This window comes from Crinia signifera, chromosome 6 (genome assembly GCF_055691185.1).
Source record: "Crinia signifera chromosome 6, ASM5569118v1, whole genome shotgun sequence".
Lineage (NCBI taxonomy): Eukaryota > Metazoa > Chordata > Amphibia > Anura > Myobatrachidae > Crinia > Crinia signifera.
This window is the reverse complement of record NC_139222.1, coordinates 11,873,440-11,900,139: the sequence shown is the minus strand read 5'-3', so window position 1 is coordinate 11,900,139 and position 26,700 is coordinate 11,873,440. Positions and strand designations below refer to the sequence as shown.

Genomic DNA, 26,700 nt, shown 5'->3' with positions numbered 1-26,700 from the left:
CTGTCTGACTTTCTCTCTGCTTCCCTCCCTCTCCCTCTCTATGGTTGCTGTAGCTGCTAGGCAACAGGGCCCACTGCTAGTTCTGATTGGCTCTCACTGACTCAGAGAGCCAATCAGAGCACAAACCTCACCCTGCAGCACCAGTCACTCAAACAGCAGCAAATTTCACAGACACACTGAGCTCTGGAGGATTCAGAGAGGAGGAGAAGTCACTGAATGTTATACCAGCTCAGGCAAGCTACAATAATAATAATAGGTACACAATACAACTAGCTACAGATATTTGTGAATGTCAGTCACATACAACACTCATTAATATACTGCATTAGTATTACCAGGCAGCAACCACTATATGATCATCAGTGAAGTGTTGGTCAGAGATTGTCTGTTTCTGTGAATATAGTGAGGAACAATATACAACAGTCCTGGGGTACCAGTGGAATGGACCAAGCTAAAGGTGCCCATACACTGCTGCGAGGCCTCGCAGCAGTGTACGGACACCCGACAGCCTGCAAGCTGCCAGGACCTTCTCGGAAGCACGGACGCATGCGATCCGTTGTGATGGATGCATGCGTCCCTGCTTCCGGCCCGCCTCACCGCCAGGAGCAACGGGTGAACGGCCTGCCGGTCCGACCACCTGGTCGGGTCCGATGCGCACGGGACCCAACGGCATGTCAGGGAGAGGCGATTTGGTCCGATTTAACGTGGCGATTGGTCGCAATTGGCCAAAATCAGACCAAATCGCCTCAGTGTAGGGGCACCTTAACTGTTTTTATATATAGTGAACTATTTTTTTATATTGCGTGACCTGGTCGCTCAGCGACTGAATTGCTGGTTATCAGTATTTTACTGGTGACCAGCGATTCTAGCAAGTTCCTGCGACCGTCGCTGGGCTGCGGTGGGAGCGCACACACGGTGAAGGTCGCTAGGTATCACCGGCAATATGGTCACTGAGCGACCATATAGCTGACGATGGAAGCTAGAATCGCCTAGTGTGTAGCATTATTAGTGGTGCCCCCACAGATCCTGGCACCCTAGGCAGCTGCCTAATAGTAGAGCTGGCCCTGCTCTTTGCAATATTTATCTCACCATATTAATGATGTGATGACCACTGTACCATCATCTCCCTTATTTGTGTGTGTGTGTAGTTACACTTGCCTTAACCCCTTCCCGACATTTGACGTACATTTACGTCATGGTCGGGAAGCACTTCCCGACACATGGCGTAAATGTACGTCATGGATTTAAACTGTCACCGCGTCTATAGACGCGGTGACAGTTTCAACATGTCTGCTGTCCCTGACAGCAGACATGTCCGTGCATGCCCAGGGGGGGCTGCGATGCCGCCCCCCCGTCGGCGATCGCTGTGATTGGCTGTTCAGTGTGAACAGCCAATTACAGCGTTTTCCTGTGTCACCGGCGAATAACGTTCGCCGGTGACACGGGATCGGAGGTGATTGGTGCTGTAAAGTACAGCACCAATCACCGCGGGGTGTAAGGGTGACACTGGTGTCACCCCACCGCACCCCGCCCGCCCCCAAAGGCCGTGATTGGTTCGTCGGACCGACGGACCAATCACAGCCATGGAGGGGGGTTTAAACTAACGGTGACTGCACTGCAGACGCCATTCCGGTCTGGAATAGCGTGCAGTGCGGTCACCGTGCCACCTGCCGCCATATACTGACCAGAACCTTGCTCCATACTTACCTGATCACTGCTTCATCGCTGCTTGATCACTGCTTGATCTGCCTAGTAGTGTGCTGGATGCTTCCTGGATCCTGTTGCTACTTGTGCCTTCCTGTGCTGTGAAATTGTGCTGCTGCAGTGTAATAGCTAGATAGAGAGATAGAGAGAGAGAGATAGAGAGAGAGAGAGAGAGATAGAGAGAGAGATAGTGTCAGAGAGTGCTATATTTTGTGCTGCTGCAGTGTGATATAGTTATAGATAGAGAGAGAGAGATAGAGAGATAGAGAGAGATAGAGAGAGAGAGATAGATAGAGAGACCTAGTGACAGAGTGCTATATTTTGTGCTGCTGCAGTGTGATAGTTATAGAGAGATAGAGAGAGATAGAGAGAGAGAGAGATAGAGAGAGATAGTGACAGATTGTGCTATATATTTTTGATATAACTGACTGCTGCCCCCTCCTTTTGTGCTGATCAGTATAAATTAACTGATCAGCAACTTTTGGGGGGCGCAGGTTTTTTTTTATATATAGATATACCTGTCAGTGCTGCTGCTGTAGTGTCATAGAGTGATAGATAGTGATAGATAGTGATAGATAGTGAGAGATAGAGAGAGATAGAGAGAGATAGTGATAGAGAGTGTATATTTTGTGTCTGCTACCCCCCCCTTTTTGGGGGTGCAGGTTTTTTAGTGTCCTAGAGTGATAGATAGTGAGAGATAGTGAGAGATAGTGAGAGATAGTGAGAGATAGTGAGAGATAGTGAGAGATAGTGAGAGAGAGTGATAGAGAGTGACAGAGAGTGACAGAGAGTGCTAAATTTTGTGTCTGCTGCCCCCGCCTTTTGTGCTGATCACTATATCTGAGGTGATCAGCAACTTTTTTGGGGGTGCAGAGGTTTTTTTTTTTTTATATATATACCTGTCAGTTGCACCAAAGGTTGTGCACCTGCTGCACCTCACTGGTAATCAGTGTCGCATCACTGATCACCTTTTTTTTTTTTTGTGAGTGCTGTGGGGTCTTTTTTTAATTTTTTTTTTACACACACTGTGATTTTGTGGGTGTCCTGTGGCCACTGTGCGCTGATCAGTGACGTACATCACTGATCAGCTTTTTCGGCACAGGGTTGATCTATTTTTTTTTTTTTTTTGATCAAATTCCTGTTGCCTTTGAGCGCTGTTCAGTGACAGACGTTACTGACCAACATCTGTGCTCAATTTTTGACGCAGGACCTTTTTTTTTTTTTTTTTTTTAACCCCTTCAATTTTTTATTTTTAACCCCTTAATTTTTTTTTTTTTTTTTTATTGGTATAAAGTATTTTTTTTTTTTCTGCACTACATACACACTACATATCCCCCGGGTTGAAATAAAGTTTGTGCCCCCCCCCCCTACACTATACACGTGTTGAAACATTTCACTACCAGTAACACAAAAATAAAAATGGCATCCCAAATGTCCTCCCAAATGTCCTCCCAAATGTCATCACAGTCATCCAGAAGAATGTATTCAGCGGAGGAGGCATATGCCCTGCTTGCTTCTGACTCTGACACAGCCAGTGATGCAAGCGGGGAATTTGAAGGATTCGCCTTAAGCTCCTCTTCCTCCTCTGATGATGAGGGACCCCCTCAAAGACGCCCCCGTAGAGCAGCTGAGACCCCCCCCCCCAACAATTGATCTCGTATGGACCCCACCACCAGACAATTTTGAGCCCCAGGTTCCTGAGTTTTTGGCCATGCCAGGAATCCAATTTGATTCCACAGGTCTCAGAGAAATTGACTTTTTCAAATTATTTTTCTCTGATGATTTTGTAAATTTAATGGTGGACCAAACTAATTTATATGCCCAGCAGTTTATTGCTCAAAACCCCACGTCATCATTTGCTAGGTGGACCCCTGTAGATGCAGTAGAGATGATGACGTTTTGGGGTCTGGTGTTTCATATGGGCATAGTAAAAAAGCCAGAAATTAGGCAATATTGGAGTACAGATGTTCTGTACAGTACTCCATTTTACCGTATGGCCATGACCCGGACTCGATTTGAGACAATTCTTAAATTTATACATTACACCGATAATGCACAGTGCCCACCCAGAGATGATCCCACCTTTGACCGGCTATTCAAAGTCAGGCCGGTCATTGATCATTTCAGTGCCAAATTTGAAGAGGTGTACATCCCTGAAAAATTTATTTGTATCGACGAGTCCCTTATACATTTTAAAGGAAGGGTTAAATTCCGCCAGTACCTTCCCAGTAAGAGGGCAAGGTATGGCATAAAAATGTATAAACTGTGTGAAAGCACCTCAGGGTACACCCACAGGTTTAGGGTTTATGAAGGGAAGGATTCAAGAATTGAACCGCCAGAATGCCCCCCCTCCCTCGTAGGTGTTAGTGGGAAAATTGTCTGGGATTTAGTGCACCCCTTCCTGGATAAAGGTTATCACCTCTATGTGGATAACTTTTACACTAGCATCCCCCTGTTTAAGGCCCTTGGTTCAAGAGGTACAGCAGCTTGCGGTACTGTGCGCAAGAACCAAAGAGGCCTCCCAAAAACGCACATTGCCCAAGTAATGAGAAGGGGTGAAAGCAGGGGAATATGCAACGAAAATATGTTGTTGGTCAAATATAAGGACAAGAGGGATGTCCTTATACTGACAACAATTCACGGAGACAGTACCACCTCCGTCCCTGTACGAGGTACCAGTACCCACACCTCCAAACCTAATTGTATCCTGGATTACAATAGGTACATGGGCGGAGTGGATCTTTCAGATCAGGTACTGAAGCCGTACAGTGCCCTGCGGAAAACAAAAATCTGGTACAAGAAGGTGGCCGTGTATATCATCCAGATGGCACTGTATAACGCTTACGTGCTATTCCGTTCTACCGGCCAGAGGGGGACATTTATGCACTTTCAAGAGGAAGTCATAAAGGGCCTAATATTTGGGAACCAGCAGGCAGAGGGCCCCAGTACTTCTAGTACTGGCCCCCGTATTGTACCAGGGCAGCATTTTCCTGATGAAATCCCCTCCACTGGAAAAAAGGGCAGGACACAAAAAAGGTGCAAAGTTTGCTATAAAAAGGGAATAAGAAAGCAAACTATTTTCCAGTGTGACACTTGCCCCGACAAACCCGGCCTATGTATAAAGGAGTGTTTTAAAATATACCACACATCTATGGAATATTAGGTTCATAATTTCACCGTGCTTCGGGGGTCTTGCTAATGCCACATAGCACCCACCATTCATTCCACCAGAATCTGAGCCGCAAAATCCAAAAATCACTCCTTCCCTTCTGAGTCCTGCCATGCACCCAACTGGTATTTTTTGGTCACATGTGAGGCATTGCCGTACTCGGGAGAAATTGGGGCACAGATTTTGGGGTGCTTTGTCTCCTTCATTCCTTGTGAAAATGAAAAATTTTGAGCCAGAACTGCATTTTTGTGTAAAAAAATGTAATTTTTCATGTTCACTGCCCAGTTTTATCAAAATTGGTGAAACCCCTGGGGGTTTGAAATGTACACTATACCCCTAGATGAATTCCCTGAGGGGTGTAGTTTGCAAAATGGGGTCACTTGTGGGGGGGTTCCACTGTATTGGTGCAACATAGCACCCACCATTCATTCCACCAGAATCTGAGCCGCAAAATCCAAAAATCACTCCTTCCCTTCTGAGTCCTGCCATGCACCCAACTGGTATTTTTTGGTCACATGTGAGGCATTGCCGTACTCGGGAGAAATTGGGGCACAGATTTTGGGGTGCTTTTTCTCCTTCATACCTTCTGAAAATGAAAAATTTTGAGCCAGAACTGCATTTTTGTGTAAAAAATGTAATTTTTCATTTTCACTGCCCACTTGTATCAAAATTGGTGAAACCCCTGGGGGTTTTAAATGTACACTATACCCCTAGATGAATTCCCTGAGGGGTGTAGTTTGCAAAATGGGGTCACTTGTGGGGGGGTTCCACTGTATTGGTGCTTGGGGGGTCTTGCTAATGCGACATAGCACCCACCAAAATTCCACCAGAATCTGAGCTGCAAAATCCAAAAATCACTCCTTCCCTTTTGAGTCCTGCCATGCACCCAACTGATATTTTTTGGTCACATGTGAGGCATTGCCGTACTCGGGAGAAATTGGGGCACAGATTTTGGGGTGCTTTTTCTCCTTCATACCTTCTGAAAATGAAAAATTTTGAGCCAGAACTGCATTTTTGTGTAAAAAATGTAATTTTTCATGTTCACTGCCCACTTGTATCAAAATTGGTGAAACCCCTGGGGGTTTGAAATGTACACTATACCCCTAGATGAATTCCCTGAGGGGTGTAGTTTGCAAAATGGGGTCACTTGTGGGGGGGTTCCACTGTATTGGTGCTTGGGGGGTCTTGCTAATGCAACATAGCACCCACCAAAATTCCACCAGAATCTGAGCTGCAAAATCCAAAAATCACTCCTTCCCTTCTGAGTCCTGCCATGCACCCAAATGGTATTTTTTGGTCACATGTGAGGCATTGCCGTACTCGGGAGAAATTGGGGCACAGATTTTGGGGTGCTTTGTCTCCTTCATACCTTCTGAAAATGAAAAATTTTGAGCCAGAACTGCATTTTTGTGTAAAAAAATGTAATTTTTCATTTTCACTGCCCACTTGTATCAAAATTGGTGAAACCCCTGGGGGTTTGAAATGTACACTATACCCCTAGATGAATTCCCTGAGGGGTGTACTTTGCAAAATGGGGTGACTTGTGGGGGGGTTCCACTGTATTGGTGCAACATAGCACCCCCCATTCATTCCACCAAAATCTGTGCTGCAAAATCCAAAAATCACTCCTTCCGTTCTGAGTCCTGCCATGCACCCAACTGGTATTTTTTGGTCACATGTGAGGCATTGCCGTACTCGGGAGAAATTGGGGCACAGATTTTGGGGTGCTTTTTCTCCTTCATACCTTCTGAAAATGAAAAATTTTGAGCCAGAACTGCATTTTTGTGTCAAAAAATGTAATTTTTCATTTTCACTGCCCACTTGTATCAAAATTGGTGAAACCCCTGGGGGTTTGAAATGTACACTATACCCCTAGATGAATTCCCTGAGGGGTGTAGTTTTCAAAATGGGGTGACTTGTGGGGGGGTTCCACTGTATTGGTGCTTGGGGGGTCTTGCTAATGCGACATAGCACCCACCAAAATTCCACCAGAATCTGAGCTGCAAAATCCAAAAATCACTCCTTCCGTTCTGAGTCCTGCCATGCACCCAACTGGTATTTTTTGGTCACATGTGAGGCATTGCCGTACTCGGGAGAAATTGGGGCACAGATTTTGGGGTGCTTTTTCTCCTTCATACCTTCTGAAAATGAAAAATTTCGAGCCAGAACTGCATTTTTGTGTAAAAAATGTAATTTTTCATTTTCACTGCCCACTTGTATCAAAATTGGTGAAACCCCTTGTCACCTCTCTGAGCATCGGCTGTAGTGTCCAGGGCCAGCTCATTACTCACAACCAAGCTGACACTCACTTGGCTTCCTCTGTCTGCTTCCAAGACAGGGAACTGTGCATGACGCGGTCCGGTGAAATTCGCGTCAGCGGTCATTTGGGACCTCTGTCCCTTGTTAGGCTCCCCATGATTGATAACAGAGTCCACACCATGATCCAACACATTATTTACTTCCGCAGACAGTAAAAGTTCAGTACGAAGCCCATCTCCTGCTAACTTAGTAGCCACGGCAGATAAAGTCTCACGTAAAGGTTCGCCATCATGATGCCCTGTATCATCCTCCACTGGTTCACCAACAGCGATCAGCCCCCTGAGCCTCACCAGTTCCAACTGGTACTCACGCTCGGCATGACGCTCTGCAGCCTCTCGTACGGCTTTGCGCTCCTCAGCCTCTAGCTCGGCTCTGCGCTGCTCAGCCTCTAGCTCGGCTCTGCGCTCCTCAGCCTCTCGTCTGGCTTTGCACTCCGCAGCCTCTCTGTCGACAATGGCTTTGCGCTCCGCAGCCTCTCTGTCGACAATGCCTTGGCAGAACTGCACCAGCTGCAAAGCGAATACGGGGTTCACATCCTTCAATTGCCTGCTAGCAGCTAGAAGGTCGCTCTGCAGTGTAGACTTGCTGGGTCCAGCAGAAGGGTTTAACCCTGGCACGGCATCGTTTGTACTGTCCAGTGCTGACTGAGCCCCTGGGGTAGGATTGTCCATGGACTGGTTTCCTCCAGCAGCTAGAGTCCGATCGGCATCCACGAGTGCCTGAATCATACGTTTTCTACTCTGGCCAGACCAAGGGATATTCCTCCGCACACACACGACCGCCAGGTCATCTCTCCTCATCTGCTGGTAATCAGCCATCCTGAGTCTCACACTTGTCAAATAAAATGATAGGAAAGAAAAACAAGAGAAGGGAGGGAACAGAAATTGCATCCACTGTGTGACTTTTAAAACTATAGTAAAGCTCTGAGTTCTGATTCTGGTGATGTGGGTATTTCTCACAAAATTCTACCCACACTCACTTAAGTTCTTAAAGAGAAAAATGAATTCTCCACCCCACCGCTTGCCACCAAATGTCACGGACCCACCGGTCGCCTGCTCCGATACGTCAATCTGAGCAGCGCCGGCCGTGACTGGGGTTCACTCAGGACACTCGGGTCCTTTCCTTGAGGTACACTGCCACCAGCCAAAACCTGATTTTAGCGCCTGAAACTGCGCAAGGGGCGGCTTGGCTCGCCCCTGACCACACAATACAAGATAACAACGGTAACGTTTTTCAGCCGTTCTCTTCCGAGGCTAATGAGTCTTAGGAACACAGAACCAGAACTGGGAATATGTATTATTTATTCCTAGAAATACTACAGAGCTTTAGAAAATAGTTACAAGATTTTACAATGATTTTAAAAGTACACACAAGTTTTAAATGCAAATTTCAGAAATAAAATAAAAGGAAAAAAAGACAGAACCGTATCCTACAATCCTGAAGTGGGGGGGTCCTCCACAAGAAATCTCTCGTCGCCTACAGCCTGCTTGCTCGACCCCCAGGTAGTGACACTGACTATAGGGAGAAGGGTCTTAGTTATACCTTGCAGACTCCCTCATCCCTCCCACCCTTGGGATTCCACTCTTTCCATGCTGAAGGAGTGTGGAAGGTCCCTGGCAATGTACAGTCTGCTGTTTTCAAAGTGATTGATCCTCTTTCCTTGCATAGCAGACCCACTGATAAGAGATGTTAAGGAAGGGGACAAACTCTAACCTCTTCTTCTGGACCATGGTTTATGAGGGGCTCAGATCTTATCTTACATCCTGACTCCGGAGGAGTCCACAGATGTCACACTGAGGAAATACAGGCCTCAAACTTAAACCAGGGTCACCTACAGTTTACATACAAGACATGTCCTGATTCCAATACTTACAGGAGACATAACTATTACACCAATATCAGACATACATTCACCGGACAGATAATCATAACAGGAGGCATACGTTAATTTGATCGATCACCTGATCTGATCGTTACACCTGGGGGTTTGAAATGTACACTATACCCCTAGATGAATTCCCTGAGGGGTGTAGTTTTCAAAATGGGGTGACTTGTGGGGGGGTTCCACTGTATTGGTGCTTGGGGGGTCTTGCTAATGCGACATAGCACCCACCAAAATTCCACCAGAATCTGAGCCGCAAAATCCAAAAATCACTCCTTCCGTTCTGAGTCCTGCCATGCACCCAACTGGTATTTTTTGGTCACATGTGAGGCATTTCCGTACTCGGGAGAAATTGGGGCACATATTTTGGGGTGCTTTTTCTCCTTCATACCTTCTGAAAATGAAAAATTTTGAGCCAGAACTGCATTTTTGTGTAAAAAAATGTAATTTTTCATTTTCACTGCCCACTTGTATCAAAATTGGTGAAACCCCTGGGGGTTTGAAATGTACACTATACCCCTAGATGAATTCCCTGAGGGGTGTACTTTGCAAAATGGGGTGACTTGTGGGGGGGTTCCACTGTATTGGTGCAACATAGCACCCACCATTCATTCCACCAGAATCTGTGCTGCAAAATCCAAAAATCACTCCTTCCCTTCTGAGTCCTGCCATGCACCCAACTGGTATTTTTTGGTCACATGTGAGGCATTGCCGTACTCGGGAGAAATTGGGGCACAGATTTTGGGGTGCTTTTTCTCCTTCATACCTTCTGAAAATGAAAAATTTTGAGCCAGAACTGCATTTTTGTGTAAAAAAATGTAATATTTCATTTTCACTGCCCACTTGTATCAAAATTGGTGAAACCCCTGGGGGTTTGAAATGTACACTATACCCCTAGATGAATTCCCTGAGGGGTGTAGTTTGCAAAATGGCGTCACTTGTGGGGGGGTTCCACTGTATTGGTGCTTTGGGGGTCTTGCTAATGCGACATAGCACCCACCAAAATTCCACCAGAATCTGAGCTGCAAAATCCAAAAATCACTCCTTCCCTTCTGAGTCCTGCCATGCACCCAACTGGTATTTTTTGGTCACATGTGAGGCATTGCCGTACTCGGGAGAAATTGGGGCACAGATTTTGGGGTGCTTTGTCTCCTTCATACCTTCTGAAAATGACAAATTTTGAGCCAGAACTGCATTTTTGTGTAAAAAAAATAATTTTTCATTTTCACTGCCCAGTTGTACCACAATTGGTGAAACCCCTGGGGGTTTGAAATGTACACTATACCCCTAGATGAATTCCCTGAGGGGTGTAGTTTGCAAAATGGGGTCACTTGTGGGGGGGTTCCTAACTTTTAGCATCTTATGGTGCCTAGAAACCTACATGGTGCCTAAAAAATAATCTCATAAAAAGGAGGCTCCAAAATCAAGTAGGTGCTCCTTCTATTATGAAGCCTGTGGTTTGGTCACCGTGCACACTAGGGCCACATATAGGATATTTATGAAAACAAAAGAATTGGGGGAATCAATTTTTAGTCACATTTCTCTAGTAAAATGTACTGTGTTCCTTAGAAAAATGTATTAAAATTGCAAATCTGCAAAAAAAAAGAAATTTTGAAATTTCACCTACACTTTGTTTTAATTCCTGTGAAACACCTAAATGGTTAACAAACTTCCAAAATGCTGTTTTGAATACTGTGAGGGGTGCAGTTTTTGAAATGGCATCATTTATGGGGGTGTCTCACATACAAGTCCCTCAAAGTCACATCAGAACTGAACTGGTCCCTAAAAAAATCAGTGTTTGAAATTTTCTTGAAAATTTGAGAATTTGCTATTCATATTGTAAGCCTCCTAGTGTCCCAAAAAATTAAAAGGAAGTTGAAATAATGATGTCAACATAAAGTAGACATATGGTCTATGTTAGTTATTCACTATTTTGAGTGGTAAGATTATTTGTCTCACAAGCAGAAAATTTAACATTTTGCAAATCGCTAAATTTTCCATTTTTTCACGATATTTTGGTATTTTTCACAAAAAAACACAGACTGTATCGACCCAAATTTACCACTAATTTGAAGTACAATGTGTCACGAAAAAACAATCTCAAAACCACTGGGATAAGTAAAAGCAAAAAAAAGTTATCCCCACTTAAGTGATACATGTCAGATTTGAAAAAAAGGGCTCTGTCAGGAACGCAAAAACTGGCTCTGTCAGGAAGGGGTTAATAAATAGACATTTTCCTATCTGAAAAAATAGTGAAACCTAAAGCGAGTTAGTTTACAATTTATCTATTTTTATTACATTTTGATTACTTGCTGTTAAAGTGTTAATAATGTGTACAAAATGAATATACTACTTTATCATTGGGCATTGTGTGAATATTATATATGTATATTATACACACAATGTCCAGTGATAAAGTAATATGTTGCTCAGAGCCTGGGCCCTGTCACCAAACCCAAGTACAACCTTACAAATGGCAATACAGGCTTTTGCGCATGCGCTAGTCATATAACTAGTTTTCACCATCGAATACTTTTGATGCGATGGTTAATTACCATCGCATCGAAAGTTTCAATGGTGGAAGTACTGCCATCATTTGATGGTTGGCTTCCGATGTCCATCCCTAAGTAGAATAGACGCACGGCGTCTATTCTCGTATGAAAATGAGGTCGCGGCTAATTAGCATAAGCCGCGCCCTCATTTGCATACGCCCCGCCCCCTTTTCGGGCGCTCGCGCGGCTTCGCCGCGCGAGTGTCCCTATTTCTTTAAGCAAAAAGTTGGGAGGTATGTACCATCGATGATCGAGGGCCAGGCCCTCCCTCCCTCCCTCCCCCCACACACACGGGGGTAACCTGTAATAGACACTGTGCGGGCTCCTTCTTCCCATCCACCGCACCCAGACCATCCTCATCCTCACCCCCCCGCCATGTTCACCCCCAGTGCCGCCTCTCCCCCCCGCCGGCAGCCGCTCCCCGGGGCTCTGACTCACACACACTGGCCGCCGCCGCTGCTGTCCTCTGCCGGAGACTACAGGAAAATGGCCGCCGCTAGTCCAAAGTGAGGACACTTGAAACTGTAAACTTTATTACTATCGTAACCGAAACGCTACCAACGTAATGTCGTCACTTCCGGTTACTAAACACCTCCGCCGGAAGTCAACGGCGGCCATTTTTGCAGTGGTCTCCGGCAAGCGGCGGAGGACAGCAGCAGGGAACATCGGTCGTGCGCAGTCACAGTGTGTGTGAGTCAGAGCCCCGGGGAGCGGGTGTGGGGGGAGGTAGCGCCTGGTCCTCCATCATCGATGGTATGTGTCCGGTGCCAGAGACTTGGTCCATCGACAGTGGATAACCGTATGAATATCCACCATCGATAGTACCACCAATGTTTTGGGTTTTTCTTACTGATTAATGAGGGCTAATCTGATGGCAGCTCCCCTCCCCCTTAGCAGTGTGTATGTGCTCTGATGGTGCGAGTGATCTGGTGGGATCCTATATCTGACCAATCAGGAGCTTGTAAGAGACGTATAAATACCCCGGGATGTAACATGCGCGCTCTCCGTACAGGATGGAGGGTCTCTGTATAAGAAACACATCAGGATGGCGCCAAACCGCTAATACCAGGACCCCCCCGCGCTTCCTAATCCCACCGCAGCGCCCACACCTGGTGCCAGGCTGCTATTGGTCACCGCCCCTGCTATCACTATGTATGTGTGTATTATGTATGTAGTTTGTATACAATAACTTGTTACATTTATGTCCTGTAATTTGGGGTAATTATTGGTACATACGTTATTAATCCTAATGGGGTGTCTGTGGTATTATTACATCCTCACTGGACGCTAGCGCCGGCCATAGTCCCTCTACCCTACTACAGAATGCAGCGTGGGGAGGTCGTGTTCCCGGTATTAGGGGAATTTGTGCTGCTTATTGTCACTTTATGCACATTGTGCTACGGCTCCGTTCTTTTGCTTCCGGTTACATGTGTGTTTATTCTCCCCTATTGGCAGAGGGATTACGCTGCGAGACGCACACAGAGACGTTATACAAAGGACTGTAGAGACTCCATCATGGAAGCGGTAATATACAAGGTCAGAGGTCACATGTGACATCACACTTATCTCTATTACTGACACAGGGACCTGACTGGGGAGGTGAGGGGGTCTGGGAGCGTCACAGTGACATCACTCTTATCTCTATTACTGACACAGGGACCTGACCGGGGAGGTGAGGGGGTCTGGGAGCGTCACAGTGACGTCACTCTTATCTCTATTACTGATACAGGACCTGACTGGGGAGGTGAGGGGGTCTGGGAGCGTCACAGTGACATCACTCGTATCTCTATTACTGACACATGGACCTGACTGGGGAGATGAGGGGGTCTGGGAGCGTCACAGTGACATCACTCTTATCTCTATTACTGACACAGGGACCTTACTGGGGAGGTGAGGGGGTCTGGGAGCGTCACAGTGACATCCCTCTTATCTCTATTACTGACACAGGGACCTGACCAGGGAGGTAAGGGGGTCTGGGAGCGTCACAGTGATGTCACTCTTATCTCTATTACTGACACAGGGACCTGACCGGGGAGGTGAGGGGGTCTGGGAGCGTCACAGTGACACCACTCTTATCTCTATTACTGACACAGGGACCTGACCGGGGAGGTGAGGGGGTCTGGGAGCGTCACCGTGACATCACTCTTATCTCTATTACTGACACAGGGACCTGACTGGGGAGGTGAGGGGGTCTGGGAGCATCACAGTGACATCACTCTTATCTCTATTACTAACACAGGGACCTGACTGGGGAGGTGAGGGAGGCTGGGAGCGTCACAGTGACATCACTCTTATCTCTATTACTAACACAGGGACCTGACTGGGGAGGTGAGGGAGTCTGGGAGCGTCACAGTGACATCACTCTTATCTCTATTACTGACACAGAGACCTGACCGGGGAGGTGAGGGAGTCTGGGAGCATCACAGTGACATCACTCTTATCTCTATTACTGACACAGGGACCTGACTGGGGAGGTGACGGTGTCTGGGAGCGTCACAGTGACATCACTCTTATCTCTATTACTGACACAGGGACCTGACTGTGGAGATGAGGGGGTCTGGGAGCGTCAGTGACATCACTCTTATCTGTTACTAACACAGGGACCTTTGTTTCCCATAGCAACATCCCATAAACAGATCTCACATCTTAGAAATGGGTTGGTGATGCAGGATGATGCCGTACATAGTCTTGGGGGTAAATTTACTGACGGGTAGTAGTTTTTTTTTTTTCCAGCATCCAAATTGGCACCAGGGATGATAGAATATTCCCCTTACAGATGAGTAAAGGGAAGGCTGTATGATGAGGAGGGATAGGAGGCACCGGGGGAGGATAACACTACGGGGCATGTTAGCAGGGGCAAGCAGAGGACCCACAAGACATTCCAGATGGCTGAATCAAAGGCTCACTGGTACCTGGACCAATGTTAGGGGGTCACGCACTATGCCCCTTATTAAGATCTGATCGCAGTACAAATGTTTTCTCAAAATGGGCAAAACCATGTGCACTGCAGGTGCGGCAGATGTAACATGTATAGAGAGAATTACATTTGGGTGAGTTATTTTGTTTCTGTTTAGGGTAAATACTGGCTGCATTATTATACACTGAAATTTAGATTTCAGTTTCAACACACCCCAACCAAATTTAACTCTCTCTGCACATGTTGCATCTGCCCCACCTGCAGTGCACATGGTTTTGCCCATTTTGAGAACAAATTTGTATTGCGGTCATATCTGAATAAGGGCCAATATCTAGGTGCTACACATCGTCCACTCCACCCGACATCACATATCAGAGAGTCAGGATCCCCGGGGTCTGTTGGTGGTGGATGATGGAAGGTCCGGTAGTAAAACCGCCACTGGTCCCCTTACAAGGAATCACGCTGATGGACATATGGCGGTCATGTAGGTCCTCCACGCCGATGGCCGTACTCCGGGGGATATAATCCCCGAGGTGACAGCGCTCCCCGGGGCAGGTGCCTAACACAGGGGAACACAGGCATGTGATCCCCAGTGCTGTAGCTGGGATAGGACCGAGGGTGGCAGCAGGTAGGACCTAGGCCTAAGTAATAACCAGACACTCGGAAATACCATCTCTTCCCCAATCTGCAAACCAATGTCCCCTGTACTAAAGCCTGTACATAGTAATTATGTGTAACATAGACCCGTGTTATGTGCACAAATCATACATGTATCACATAGATAGAGATTAGCTCCCATCACACACCAGTGACTTCCTGCTGTACAGCGGCTGTGTGCGTCTTACTGATAGACTTCTGTGTATTCTGCATTACTGACCATTACTCCTGTATCTCATTGTATTGTGGGGTAATAGGCGGAAGCTCTGACTAATATTAAAGAGGAGAACCTAGAAGGAGAAGAGACGTATGTGAGGGGAGATCAGCCGTGTAAGGAGGAGGAGATCCCTACAGGTATCAGCACAGGTGAGTGATATAAGGGGAGTGGTATAGTACCAGCCAATCAGATCCTAGCTGCCATGTTATGGGCTGTTTGAAAAATGACAGGAGCTGATTGGTTGCTCTCCAAGGCTTAGTACATCTACTCCTACGTATACAAAGAGCTGCATATGTGCAGTCACTACATCAATCTCTTATCTTGCCCCCTCCTCTGTCATTGTTCTAATCTCGGTACTTGTGTAGTTTCACGGCGGCAGCTTAAATTACGTTGTAAGCATGGTGTCTCTGCCGCAGCCCTGCGGTGACCGGTCATTGTGGCACTTGTAGTTCCACAAAAAAATAGACAGCCCGGCAAACCGCTAACAAATGGGGCGTCTAAATGTAGACGGTCTCCGGGGTGACTATGGGGAGCCTAAAAATACAGCCCGGCAAACCGCTAACAAGGGGCTGTCTAAATGTAGACAGTATTCGGAGTGCTATGGGGAGGCTCGGGGCGTCGAGATTTAGTCAGGTCTGGGGGTACAAAGGGGTGCATTGTGAAAAATACTAATTACCTGTCGACAATGACTCTTGTCGAAGTAACAGCTGTTGATCTTGTTTATTCAACGATCCACACCAGTCCGAAATGTGGCGAGCCCCGGCGTATTACTTTACATATAATCCTCGTGGGGCTCGCCACGCTTCGGGCTCGGTGGCTCGCTGCACTCCTCACACTTTATTAAATCAACTCCACATCGACGTGGATAGTGGGGGTATGAAAAAGTTGGGAGGACACGTAACGCATCCCCTCGCGGGGCTCGCCACGCTTTGGGCTGGCGTGGATGGTTGAATAAACAAAGTCGACAGCTTTTACGTCGACAAGTGTCATTGTCGACAGGTAAATAGTATTTTTCACACTGTACCCCTATACCCGACTAAATCTAGACGCTCTGAACCTCCCCATAGCACTCCGCATACTGTCTACATTTAGACGCCTACTTGTTAGCAGTTTGCCGGGCTGTCTATTTTTCTGTGGAAGTACAAGTGCCACAATGACCAGTCACCGCAGGGCTGCGGTGGAGACACTACGCTTACAACGTAGTTTAAGATGCCGCCATGAAACTACACAAGTACCCTAATCTCTTATCCCTCCCCCTCCTCTGTCACTGCCCTCATTTCTTATCCCTCCCCCTCCTCTGCCACTGCCCTAATCTCTTATCCCTCCCCCTCCTCTGTCACTGCCCTCATTTCTTATCCCTCCCCCTCCTCTGTCACTGCCCTCATTTCTTATCCCTCCCCCTCCTCTGTCACTGCCCTCATTTCTTATCCCTCCCCCTCCTCTGTCACTGCCCTCATTTCTTATCCCTCCCCCTCCTCTGTCACTGCCCTCATTTCTTATCCCTCCCCCTCCTCTGTCACTGCCCTAATCTCTTATCCTCGCCCCCTCCTCTGCCACTGCCCTAATCTCTTATCCCGCCCCCTCCTCTCACTGCCCCTAATCTCTTATCCCTATCCCCCCTCTCCTCTGTCAATGCCCTAATCTCTTATCCCGCGCCCTAATCTTATCCCGCCCGCTCCCCTGTCACTGCCCTAATCTTTTATCCCGCCCCCTCCTCTGTCACTGCCCTAATCTCTTATCCCGCCCCCTCCTCTGTCACTGCCCCTGATCTCTTATCCGGCCCCCTCCTCTGTCACTGCCCCTGATCTCTTATCCCGCCCCCTCCTCTGTCACTGCCCCTGATCTCTTATCCTGCCCCCTCCTCTCACTGCCCCTGATCTTTTACCCCGCCCCCTCCTCTGTCACTGCCCTAATCTCTTATCCCGCCCCCTTCTCTGTCACTGCCCTAATCTCTTATCCCGCCCCCTTATGTCACTGCCCTAATCTCTTATCCCGCCCCCTCCCCTGTCACTGCCCTAATCTCTTATCCCGCCCCCTCCCCTGTCACTGCCCTAATCTCTTATCCCGCCCCCTCCCCTGTCACTGCCCTCATCTCTTATCCCGCCCCCTCCCCTGTCACTGCCCTCATCTCTTATCCCGCCCCCTCCCCTGTCACTGCCCTCATCTCTTATCCCGCCCCCTCCCCTGTCACTGCCCTCATCTCTTATCCCCGCCCCCTCCTCTGCCACTGCCCTAATCTCTTATCCACGCCCCTCCTCTGCCACTGCCCTAATCTCTTATCCTCGCCCCCTCCTCTGCCACTGCCCTAATCTCTTATCCACGCCCCCTCCTCTGCCACTGCCCTAATCTCTTATCCCGCCCCCTCCTCTGCCACTGCCCTAATCTCTTATCCCCGCCCCCTTCCTCTGGCACTACCCTAATTTCTTATCCCCGCCACCCTCCACTGCCACTACCCTAATTTCTTATCCCCGCCCCCCTCCTCTGCCACTACCCTAATCTCTTATCCCCACCCCGTCCTCTGCCCTAAACTCTTATCCCGCCCCCACCTCTGTCACTGCCCTAATCTCTTATCCCGCCCCCACCTCTGTCTCTGCCCTAATATCTTATCCCGCCCCCCACCTTTGTCACTGCCCTAATCTCTTATCCCGCCCCCCACCTCTGTCTCAGCCCTAATCTCTTATCCCGCCCCCCACCTCTGTCAGTAGGAATAAGGGAGATGTATCTGCCTGAGAGCTGTAGCGTACTGTATATTACTGTATATTCTGCATATTAGTCATAGCGCAGACACAACTATAATCCGCTGTCATTGTATTAGAGATAGTTGGCTGTGAGTAACTGCACAGGAATTGGTACATTACACACCAGTGTCACAGAGGAAGCACAACAGACCTCACCGAGGGGAATAAGATGCACCCGCTGCCTCGGAGCCCTTCTTGCACAGTCACACTCGCACACATCTAGAAGTGTCGCACACCTCAGTGATCAGTGCACACCAGCAATGTCATGTGTTACCTCAATGTGGTTTTACTTGTGCAGCTAAGATGTAAATGTAACATGAGAAAGCCGCTGTGCGCGTGTGAGGTGTATGGGGGATGGTGCGCCCAGAGGGGCTATTTGGTGGGAATGGAAGTCTTCTTCATGGAGATCCCATGACCGCCATAACAATTGGATGTGATCAGTCTACTCCAGGTTACACAGGATGTATTTAGGGACCATCCACCTGCCGGTATATCCCCTCACAACCAACACCGCCCACCTCCTGGCCTTTCAACCGTCTCTGTGTTTAGGTCCCTGGAGAAACACTACAAGGAGAGGGTGTTCTGATGGCTGCCATGGGATGTATAAGAAGAACTGGAATTATCGCTGCTTCCTCCTACGATCCCCATGGCGGCCATAACAATGGGACAAACCAAAGCAGAATAATGTAATCTGGTTTATTTAGCAAGGGCACGATGCAAGGCGTGATCCCCACAGTGGGCAGTAGAGACATATAAAGCGTAGCGGTTAGAGAACGTATGTATAGGCGACCAGGTTGCTGCATCACTAATGTCCTTTATAGACGCCCGCGCCTTCCTAGCCCATGATGTCACCGTAGCCCTGGCCGAGTTTGCATTAATTACATCCGGAACATCTCGTCCTTTGTTCTTGTATATGAATGTAATTAGGTCTCTCAGCCATCTGGAGATAGGTTGTGCTCCCACAAACCCGACTTTCTGACTTCCTTCTGGGATGACGAATGTCCTTTAGTCTATTGAGGTAAATGTTATTACCTCTGACTAGATGTCTTCCAATCTTCCTCTTTCTTGTTATTAAGTTCAGTATAAGAAGCGGGAAATATCGGTACTCTTTACCTAGAACGGCGCCCACGATTTTGATCGTGGGCATCGCTAGGTAAAAAATCGCGTTGGTCACATCGCATGCGGCCAAAAAATGACCCGACGCGATGCCCCCGATTTCCCATTGAAAACCCTGTTAAACATGGAAATCGCGTCAGTCGCGTCGCGGCCGGGCTTAAATGTACTCGCGATGGCCGCGACGCGATGCCCGCGATTTCCCATAGGAATCAATGTTTAATGGCCCGATGGACCCGATTTTCAGGTTCAATGGCTCAATGGACACGATTTTGCCATAGGAAACAATGTTAAATGGCCCACAGAGGCCAAATAGTCACCCTGTAGTCTGAAATGGCCCCCCCAATTGTTAACGCCACCCCACGATCAACGTCAATCCGAAGCGTGGCGAGCGCAGCGGTACGCGTCCTACGACCTTTTCATACCCCCACTATCCACGTCGGCGTGGAGTTGAGAATAGAAAGTGTGGCGAGCACAGCGAGCCACCGAGCCCGAAGCGTGGCGAGCGGACGCGGATACCTTCACAGGTATCCGCGTCCCTTCGCGGGCTTCACAGGTATCCGCTTCCGCTCGCCACCCTTCGGGCGCGGTGGCTCGCTGCGCTCGCCACACTTTCTATTCTCGACTCCACGCCGACGTGGATAGTGGGGGTATGAAAAGGTCGGAGGACGTGTACCGCCGCCCCTCGCGGGCTCGCTGCGCTCGCCACGTTTCGGGTTCACGTTCATGGTGTGGTGGCGTTAACAATTGGGGGGGCCATTTCAGAATCTAGGGTGCCTATTTGGCCTCTGTGGGCCATTTAACATGGTTTCCTATGGCAAAATCGTGACCATTGAGCCATTGAACATGAAAATTGCGTCGGTCGGGCTATTTAACATTGATTCCTATGGGAAATCGCGGGCATCGCGAGTACATTTAAGCCCGGCCGCGACGCGACCGACGCGATTTCCAGGTTTAACATGGGTTTCAATGGGAAATCGCGGGCATCGTGTCGGTCGCGTCGCGGCCGGCCAGAAAAGTACTCGCGATGCCCGCGATGGGCGCCGCACTAGGTAAAGAGTACCGAAATATCTCCTGATTCAGAAGGAAATCAGTAACCACCTTGGGTAGAAAGTTAGGAAGAGTCGTATGTACCACCTTATATGGAAACGTGTAAGTATGGTTCTTCCACCCACAAAGCCAGTAACTCGCTCTCCTCACAGATGTCAGGAATTTGAGTCAGGAATATGGGAGGAGTTTCTAGTAACGGTTCAAATGGTTGTTTCATCAATGAATTAAGAACTGGATTCAAGTCTGAAGGAGCCACAATGGATTTGATGGGTGGACGCGTTCTTTTAATGGCCTTGCAGAATTAGTTAATTAGGTTATTGTCCGCTAATCTCCTATCCAGGACCACACTTAAGGCCGTTATCTATCCCCTAAGAGTGGAAACAGCTAGTCCTAGTGAGAAGCCATTGCACAAGAATTGTAGGACCTGCGCCGTTGTTGAGGTAGTGATCCCTTCAGATGATCGTCTCCAAATGATACATCTCTGCCAGACCTTATAATATGTGTGAGAAGAAACGTCCTCTCCTGCTTGTAACAGAATCTGGATGACTTGATCTGACCATTCGATTGGTCTCAATCAGAGGAACATTAGTTTGGTTCTGTAGGGAGTGTGAAAGGGCCTTTTGGGATACACCGGTTCCAGGAACCCAGCAATCTGACCTGGATAAAAAGAAAAGTTCTAACTGGGTTGGACCTGGGTTGCTGGGCAGTGAGAACGGCTAACCAGAGTAGAGCGACCCAGGTCCCGTTCACTTCTATGGAGGAGGCAGAATAGTTTCTATCGTGCTGCCTCCTCCCCTGCCTGATGCGCTGCTGCTTGCCCCGCCCACCAGAGGACGTCAGCAACCCAGCAGTAAAACGGGTCGCTGTGAGCTGCAGTTAAGAGCATATGCTGGGTCGCTCCCCAGGCGGACCCATGTCCAAATCCCATGTGCGACCCGGCATTTGTGATCTGAAAGAGCCGTTAGTGCGCCTGCCGCGTCAGTGACAAGGAAAGAGACTGCAAGGAAGAAACGCACCAATATTAACTGTATGGCCTGTGATAAGGTTTTTTCTTGAGAACCATAAAATACTCTGAGAAATGTGAAAACCGCGTGCAGCTAAGTCATGCCAGCCTAAAATGCAGCTGGATTTAATGGACTGGATGATAGTCATTTGTGTCCAGAGGAATTGATGGAGTTACAAGGCCATGGAGATCTAGAGCTCGGGCTGGTTTCAGTTATGAGGAAGCTGTGTCCTCCGATGAGCTGCCGGAGGATGTGGAAGATGGATCTAGTGAGGAGTCTGGTGACATTAGAGAAGACACCATAGTATTTAGCTTTGATACGGTTGAGAGTATATTAAAAATCTATATAAATCCATGAATTCTAAAGACCCCGTTGCCCCGGTGGAAGGTGGAGACACGTTATCTGAAGATAGATCTAAGAAGAGTCGGCATTTACCTGTTCATCAGGTTATGAGGGAATTAATTTCCAAAGAGTGGTGTAATCTGGACAAGAGGCAGGGAACGTTGTCTCGGGATGACCGAATGTGCACTGTGAAAGATGAACTCTTTGTGGAGTGTTGCAGTTTGCCCAGAGCGGGCGCAGCAGAGATAACTTCTTGTACTACGATACCATTAGAGGATGGCGCATCATTCAGAGATCCAATGGATAGAATACAGAATTCTCTACAGCGGTGTCTTTAAAGGCAGAGATCTCTATTGCTTCAGTTTCCAGGCCCTTAAGATTCTGGAGAATGAATTTGCATGCAGATATGGAAGAGAACAATTTGTCCAGAAAGCGACGGAATTCATTAGTGAGTCTTCCTTTGATGTCATTTCATTTGCAGCAAGATCTATGGCTGCCGGGGTTACAGACAGAAGAGCGTTATGGTGGAGATCCTGGTCGGCAGATGCTCGTTCCAAAAATAGATTGGTCACTTGAGGGGTCACTCCATAGTCTCACAGGAGGTAAATCTCTGAGGTTGTCTCTAGAGATGGGAAATAGGTTCCCTTTGATGGTAGCTCATCTGAGCCATCAGGGAGGCACCAGGAGCCAAGCCTCTGATGTCAGTATCTTCGAATTCTCGATTGGGCAGAAAGAAATGTAACCGCATTACATTTAACCGCAGTTTACGTTCCAGGGAAAGAAAAATGTTTTTTTTTTTTTTTAAGCAGAATCCAGATTCTCCCTGGTGAGAGGGAGTTGAACGGCGAGGTATTGAAGGAGGTAGTAAGAGAGTAAAAGGCAAACAATTCTTCTCCAGATACTATCTGCCCCAGACATCTGCAGTAGATAGTTTTTCAGTCCAGTGGAACGGTCATCCGGGTTATGTGCTTCCACCCTTCCCATTAATCTATCGAGTTCTCAAGAAGGTGATTGAAGATCATGTGGATGTTAGTATAGTCCTACCGTTTTGGCCGAGAAGGTCATGGTTCTGAAATTATCGGTCCAGGAACCCTTGACTCTCCCATCAGTCCCAAACCTTCTACATCAAGGGTCGGCTGATCATCCAAATCCAGCAGCATGATCTCAGATGGCATGGAAATTGAGAGGAGCTCGTTAAGGCAAAGAGGTTTGTCCGATCAAGTAATTTCTGTCCTATTACAAGCAAGAAGAGAAGTTTCGTCCTTTGCATACTATAGAATCTGCCAAGCGATTATTAAGTGGAAAGGTTTTTCTGATATGATTGTGAAATCCGTTACAGCTCCAGTTTTGCAGATCTTGTGGAAGGGTATATTTGCCGGTCTAGCTACCTCTACTCTCAAGGGACAAATATCTGCATTGAGCATCCTTCTGAAGAGAAAGTTGGCAGAAGATCTGATTGGAAGATTTTATAGCGCCAATAAATGGTTACGGCCTTCCGTTAGGTTGCTAGTGGCCCCTTGGGACTTGAACTTAGTACTGAATGCCTTGATGAGAGAATTATCTGAAATTTCCCTGAAATATCTAACCTGGGAAATGGTTTTTCTGGTGGCTCTAACCTCCGCATGGAGAGTAAGGGAGATATAAGCTCTTTGGATGGAAGTACCAGATCTGAAGATACTTCCTGATAGAATTGTATTAAGGCCCAATCCTGACTGTCTGCCCAAGGTGGTTCTATTGTTTCATCTCAACCAGGAGATTTCGTTACCTGCCTTATTCCCTAATCCTAAAGATGAGAGCGAAGAATTATGGCATAAACTGGATTTAGTGCGAGGAATTACTATTTCCTTGGTTAGACTGAAAGAAATCAGAAAATCCAAAAACCTGTTAGTGGTGCCAGAAGGTTTAAGGAAGGGTTTCGCCCCTACCAAGCAGACAATATCCAGATGGATGAGAGAATTGATCACATGCATCTACAAGATGGAAGGTAAAAAGATTCCGCGTATCCGTAAGGCACCTGTACTAGGGCATTCCTGGGCCAGGAAGGCTACAGCTTCTATCAAGGACATTTGTGACGCGACCACTTGGTCTTCTAGTCAGACCTCCCCAAACATCAAGCTTTCAATGTCACAATCCCAATTTGGGGATCAGGTCCTGTAGAGTGTCCTTAATGATTACTATTATCACAATTGTTGTCTCCCTCTATTCTCCTCTGGTATGTCCCAAGGTGTTGGCTGCCATGGGGATTATACAAGAAAACAGTGAGTTATACTCAGCGATAATTCCATTCATTACAGATCCCATGGCAGCCACCAGAATCCCTCCCCTAGTGTTTTTCCTGGGACCTCAATAGACACGGAGGAAGGGGAGGAGCAGGGTGTTATACCAGAAGGGGGAGGTCCCTAGAAATATTCCCCTGTCCAAGTACGTTGAGAGGGATGAAGCCCCAAGGTCTTGGCTGCCATAGGATCTCTAAGAAGAAATGGAATTATCGCTGAGTATAACTCGCTGGTATCTCATTACTATTATATAGATATATGCTTTGTGCAATACTCCTAGGTGTATATACAGTGACGTATGTAATCCCACAACTGTGCATACAGCACTACATATGTTATAACATTCTAAACATGTAAAGATGGCACAGCAGCACAGGGATTAACCCCTTCATTGCAGTGGCGTCTAATTGTCAGTGGGACGGGGTCTCCAGAAATTCTCGCTTATGTAAAAAAAGAAAATCTATTTCTGTGCATATGTTCAGGAACAACTCTCATGATTAAACAACCCCCCCCCCCCCCCCCGTTTGTTTTTTTTAGATTTGAAAATAGAAGATGACATCACAGGAAGTTCTCCAGGAGAAAACCGCATTCCTCTAACTATACATTCAGTCCATCGCAGTGCAGATACATCGCCTGCTCCCTCCGATAATGAGAAATGTCCCACCGATGTTAGTACACATAGTACATCTCACAAAGTATTTGCATGTTGTGAATGTGATAAGTGTTTTCCATCTAATGCACGGTTAGTTGCACATCAGAGAACTCACACAGGGGAGAAGCTATTTTCATGTTCTGAGTGTGGGAAATGTTTTGCTATGAAAGGAAAACTTGTCCGACATCAGAGAACTCACACAGGGGAGAAGCCATTTCCATGTTCTGAGTGTGGGAAATGTTTTGCTACGAAAGGAGATCTTGTAAAACATCAGCGAACTCACACAGGGGAGAAGCCGTTTCCATGTTCCGAATGTGAGAAATGTTTTGCTCTGAAAGCAGAGCTTGTAAAACATCATAGAACTCACACAGGGGAGAAGCCATTTCCATGTTCCGAATGTGAGAAATGTTTTGCTGTGAAAGGAGATCTTGTAAAACATCATAGAACTCACACAGGGGAGAAGCCATTTACATGCTCTGAATGTGGGAAAAGTTTTGCACAGAAATCAAATTTTGTTATTCATCAGAGAACTCACACAGGGGAGAAGCCATTTTCATGTTCTGAGTGTGGGAAATGTTTTGCATTTAAATCACAACTTGTTATACATCAGAGAAGTCACACTGGTGAGAACCCATTTCCATGCTCAGAATGTGGAAAAAGTTTTGCACAGAAATCACATTTTGTTATTCATCAGAGAACTCACACAGGGGAGAAGCCATTTTCATGTTCTGAGTGTGGGAAATGTTTTGCATGTAAATCACAACTTGTTAAACATCAGAGAAGTCACACTGGTGAGAACCCATTTCCATGCTCTGAATGTGGAAAAAGTTCTACCACAAAATCACATCTTGTCCTACATCAGAAAATTCACACAGGGAAAAATCTGTTTCCATGCTCTGAGTGTGGGAAATGTTTTACACAAAAAACATGTCTTGTCCAACATCAGAGAACTCACACAGGGAGGAAGCCGTTTTCATGTTCCGAGTGTGAGAAATGTTTTGCTTTGAAAGGAGAGCTTGTAAAACATCATAGAACTCACACAGGGGAGAAGCTACTTTCATGCTCCGAATGTGGGAAACATTTTACACAGAAATCAAGTTTTGTTATTCATCAGAGAACTCACACAGGGGAGAAGCCGTTTTCATGTTCTGAATGTGGGAAACATTTTACACAGAAATCAAGTTTGGTTGTACATCAGAGAACTCACACAGGGGAGAAGCCATTTCCATGTTCTGAGTGTGGGAAATGTTTTGCTATGAAAGGAGATCTTGTCCTACATCATAGAACTCACACAGGGGAGAAGCCATTTACATGTTCCGAGTGTGAGAAATGTTTTTCCCTGAAAGGAAATCTTGTTGAACATCAGAGACGTCACACAGGGCAGAAGCCGTTTCCATGTTCCGAATGTGAGAAATGTTTTGCTTCGAAAGGAGATCTTGTAAAACATCATAGAACTCACACAGGGGAGGAGCCATTTACATGCTCTGAATGTGGGAAACGTTTTACACAGAAATCAAAGTTTGTTATTCATGTTAGAACTCACATGGGTAATTAGCCGTTGCCATGTTCTGAGTGAAGGAAATGTTTTACAAATAAAAATCATCTGGTTAGACACCAGAAAATCCACACACAGGTGTCATTACATTAATACCTGGGAGAGAGATGAGGGACATTGTACAGGCTGGCTGAAATACTCTTACAATAAAACAGGGGAAATGTTGGTATAAATATGATATACTCGCATCATATGTTGTCATCACTGAGATATGGGGGTAATATATAACCATGTAATAATAACTGTTTAATAAGTCTCCAACAGATCATTCATGTTGAGCTGTGGGGGATGGGTGATATTATTCTGTAGCGATCTCACTGATGGTTATTTGTATGATGTTATGAAAATATGAGGCTATTTTATGGTTTATTATATACTGTTTCCTCTTTTGTGCATATGTATATAAATGTGTATGTATGTATAATATATATAAAACCAGAGAAGCTCACCAATGAGCAAATGTGAAAGTAATACTTTACTATAATAAAAAAGCTCACATACATGTAAGTTAAGAACAATGTGTGTGCAGGCAAACTGCGTATATTAACCCGTC

General features: G+C 46.8%; 1 protein-coding gene across 4 annotated transcripts; it reads left to right on the top strand.

Moving 5' to 3' along the window:
• On the top strand, window positions 1–26,700 carry LOC146009935 (uncharacterized). 4 transcript variants are annotated; one of them, XM_083150599.1, is made up of 4 exons: window positions 1–256; window positions 13,082–13,150; window positions 15,458–15,566; window positions 24,478–26,699. In XM_083150599.1, the coding sequence occupies exons 2-4, from the start codon at window positions 13,142–13,144 to the stop codon at window positions 26,145–26,147; spliced, it is 1,788 nt and encodes a 595-aa protein (XP_083006725.1). In that variant the 5' UTR covers window positions 1–256; window positions 13,082–13,141; the 3' UTR covers window positions 26,148–26,699. The 4 variants fall into 4 exon arrangements, with proteins under 4 accessions (XP_083006725.1, XP_083006723.1, XP_083006724.1 ...); XM_083150597.1 differs by having other exon boundaries at window positions 13,082–13,162; XM_083150598.1 differs by lacking the exon at window positions 1–256 and adding an exon at window positions 12,225–12,316 and having other exon boundaries at window positions 24,478–26,700.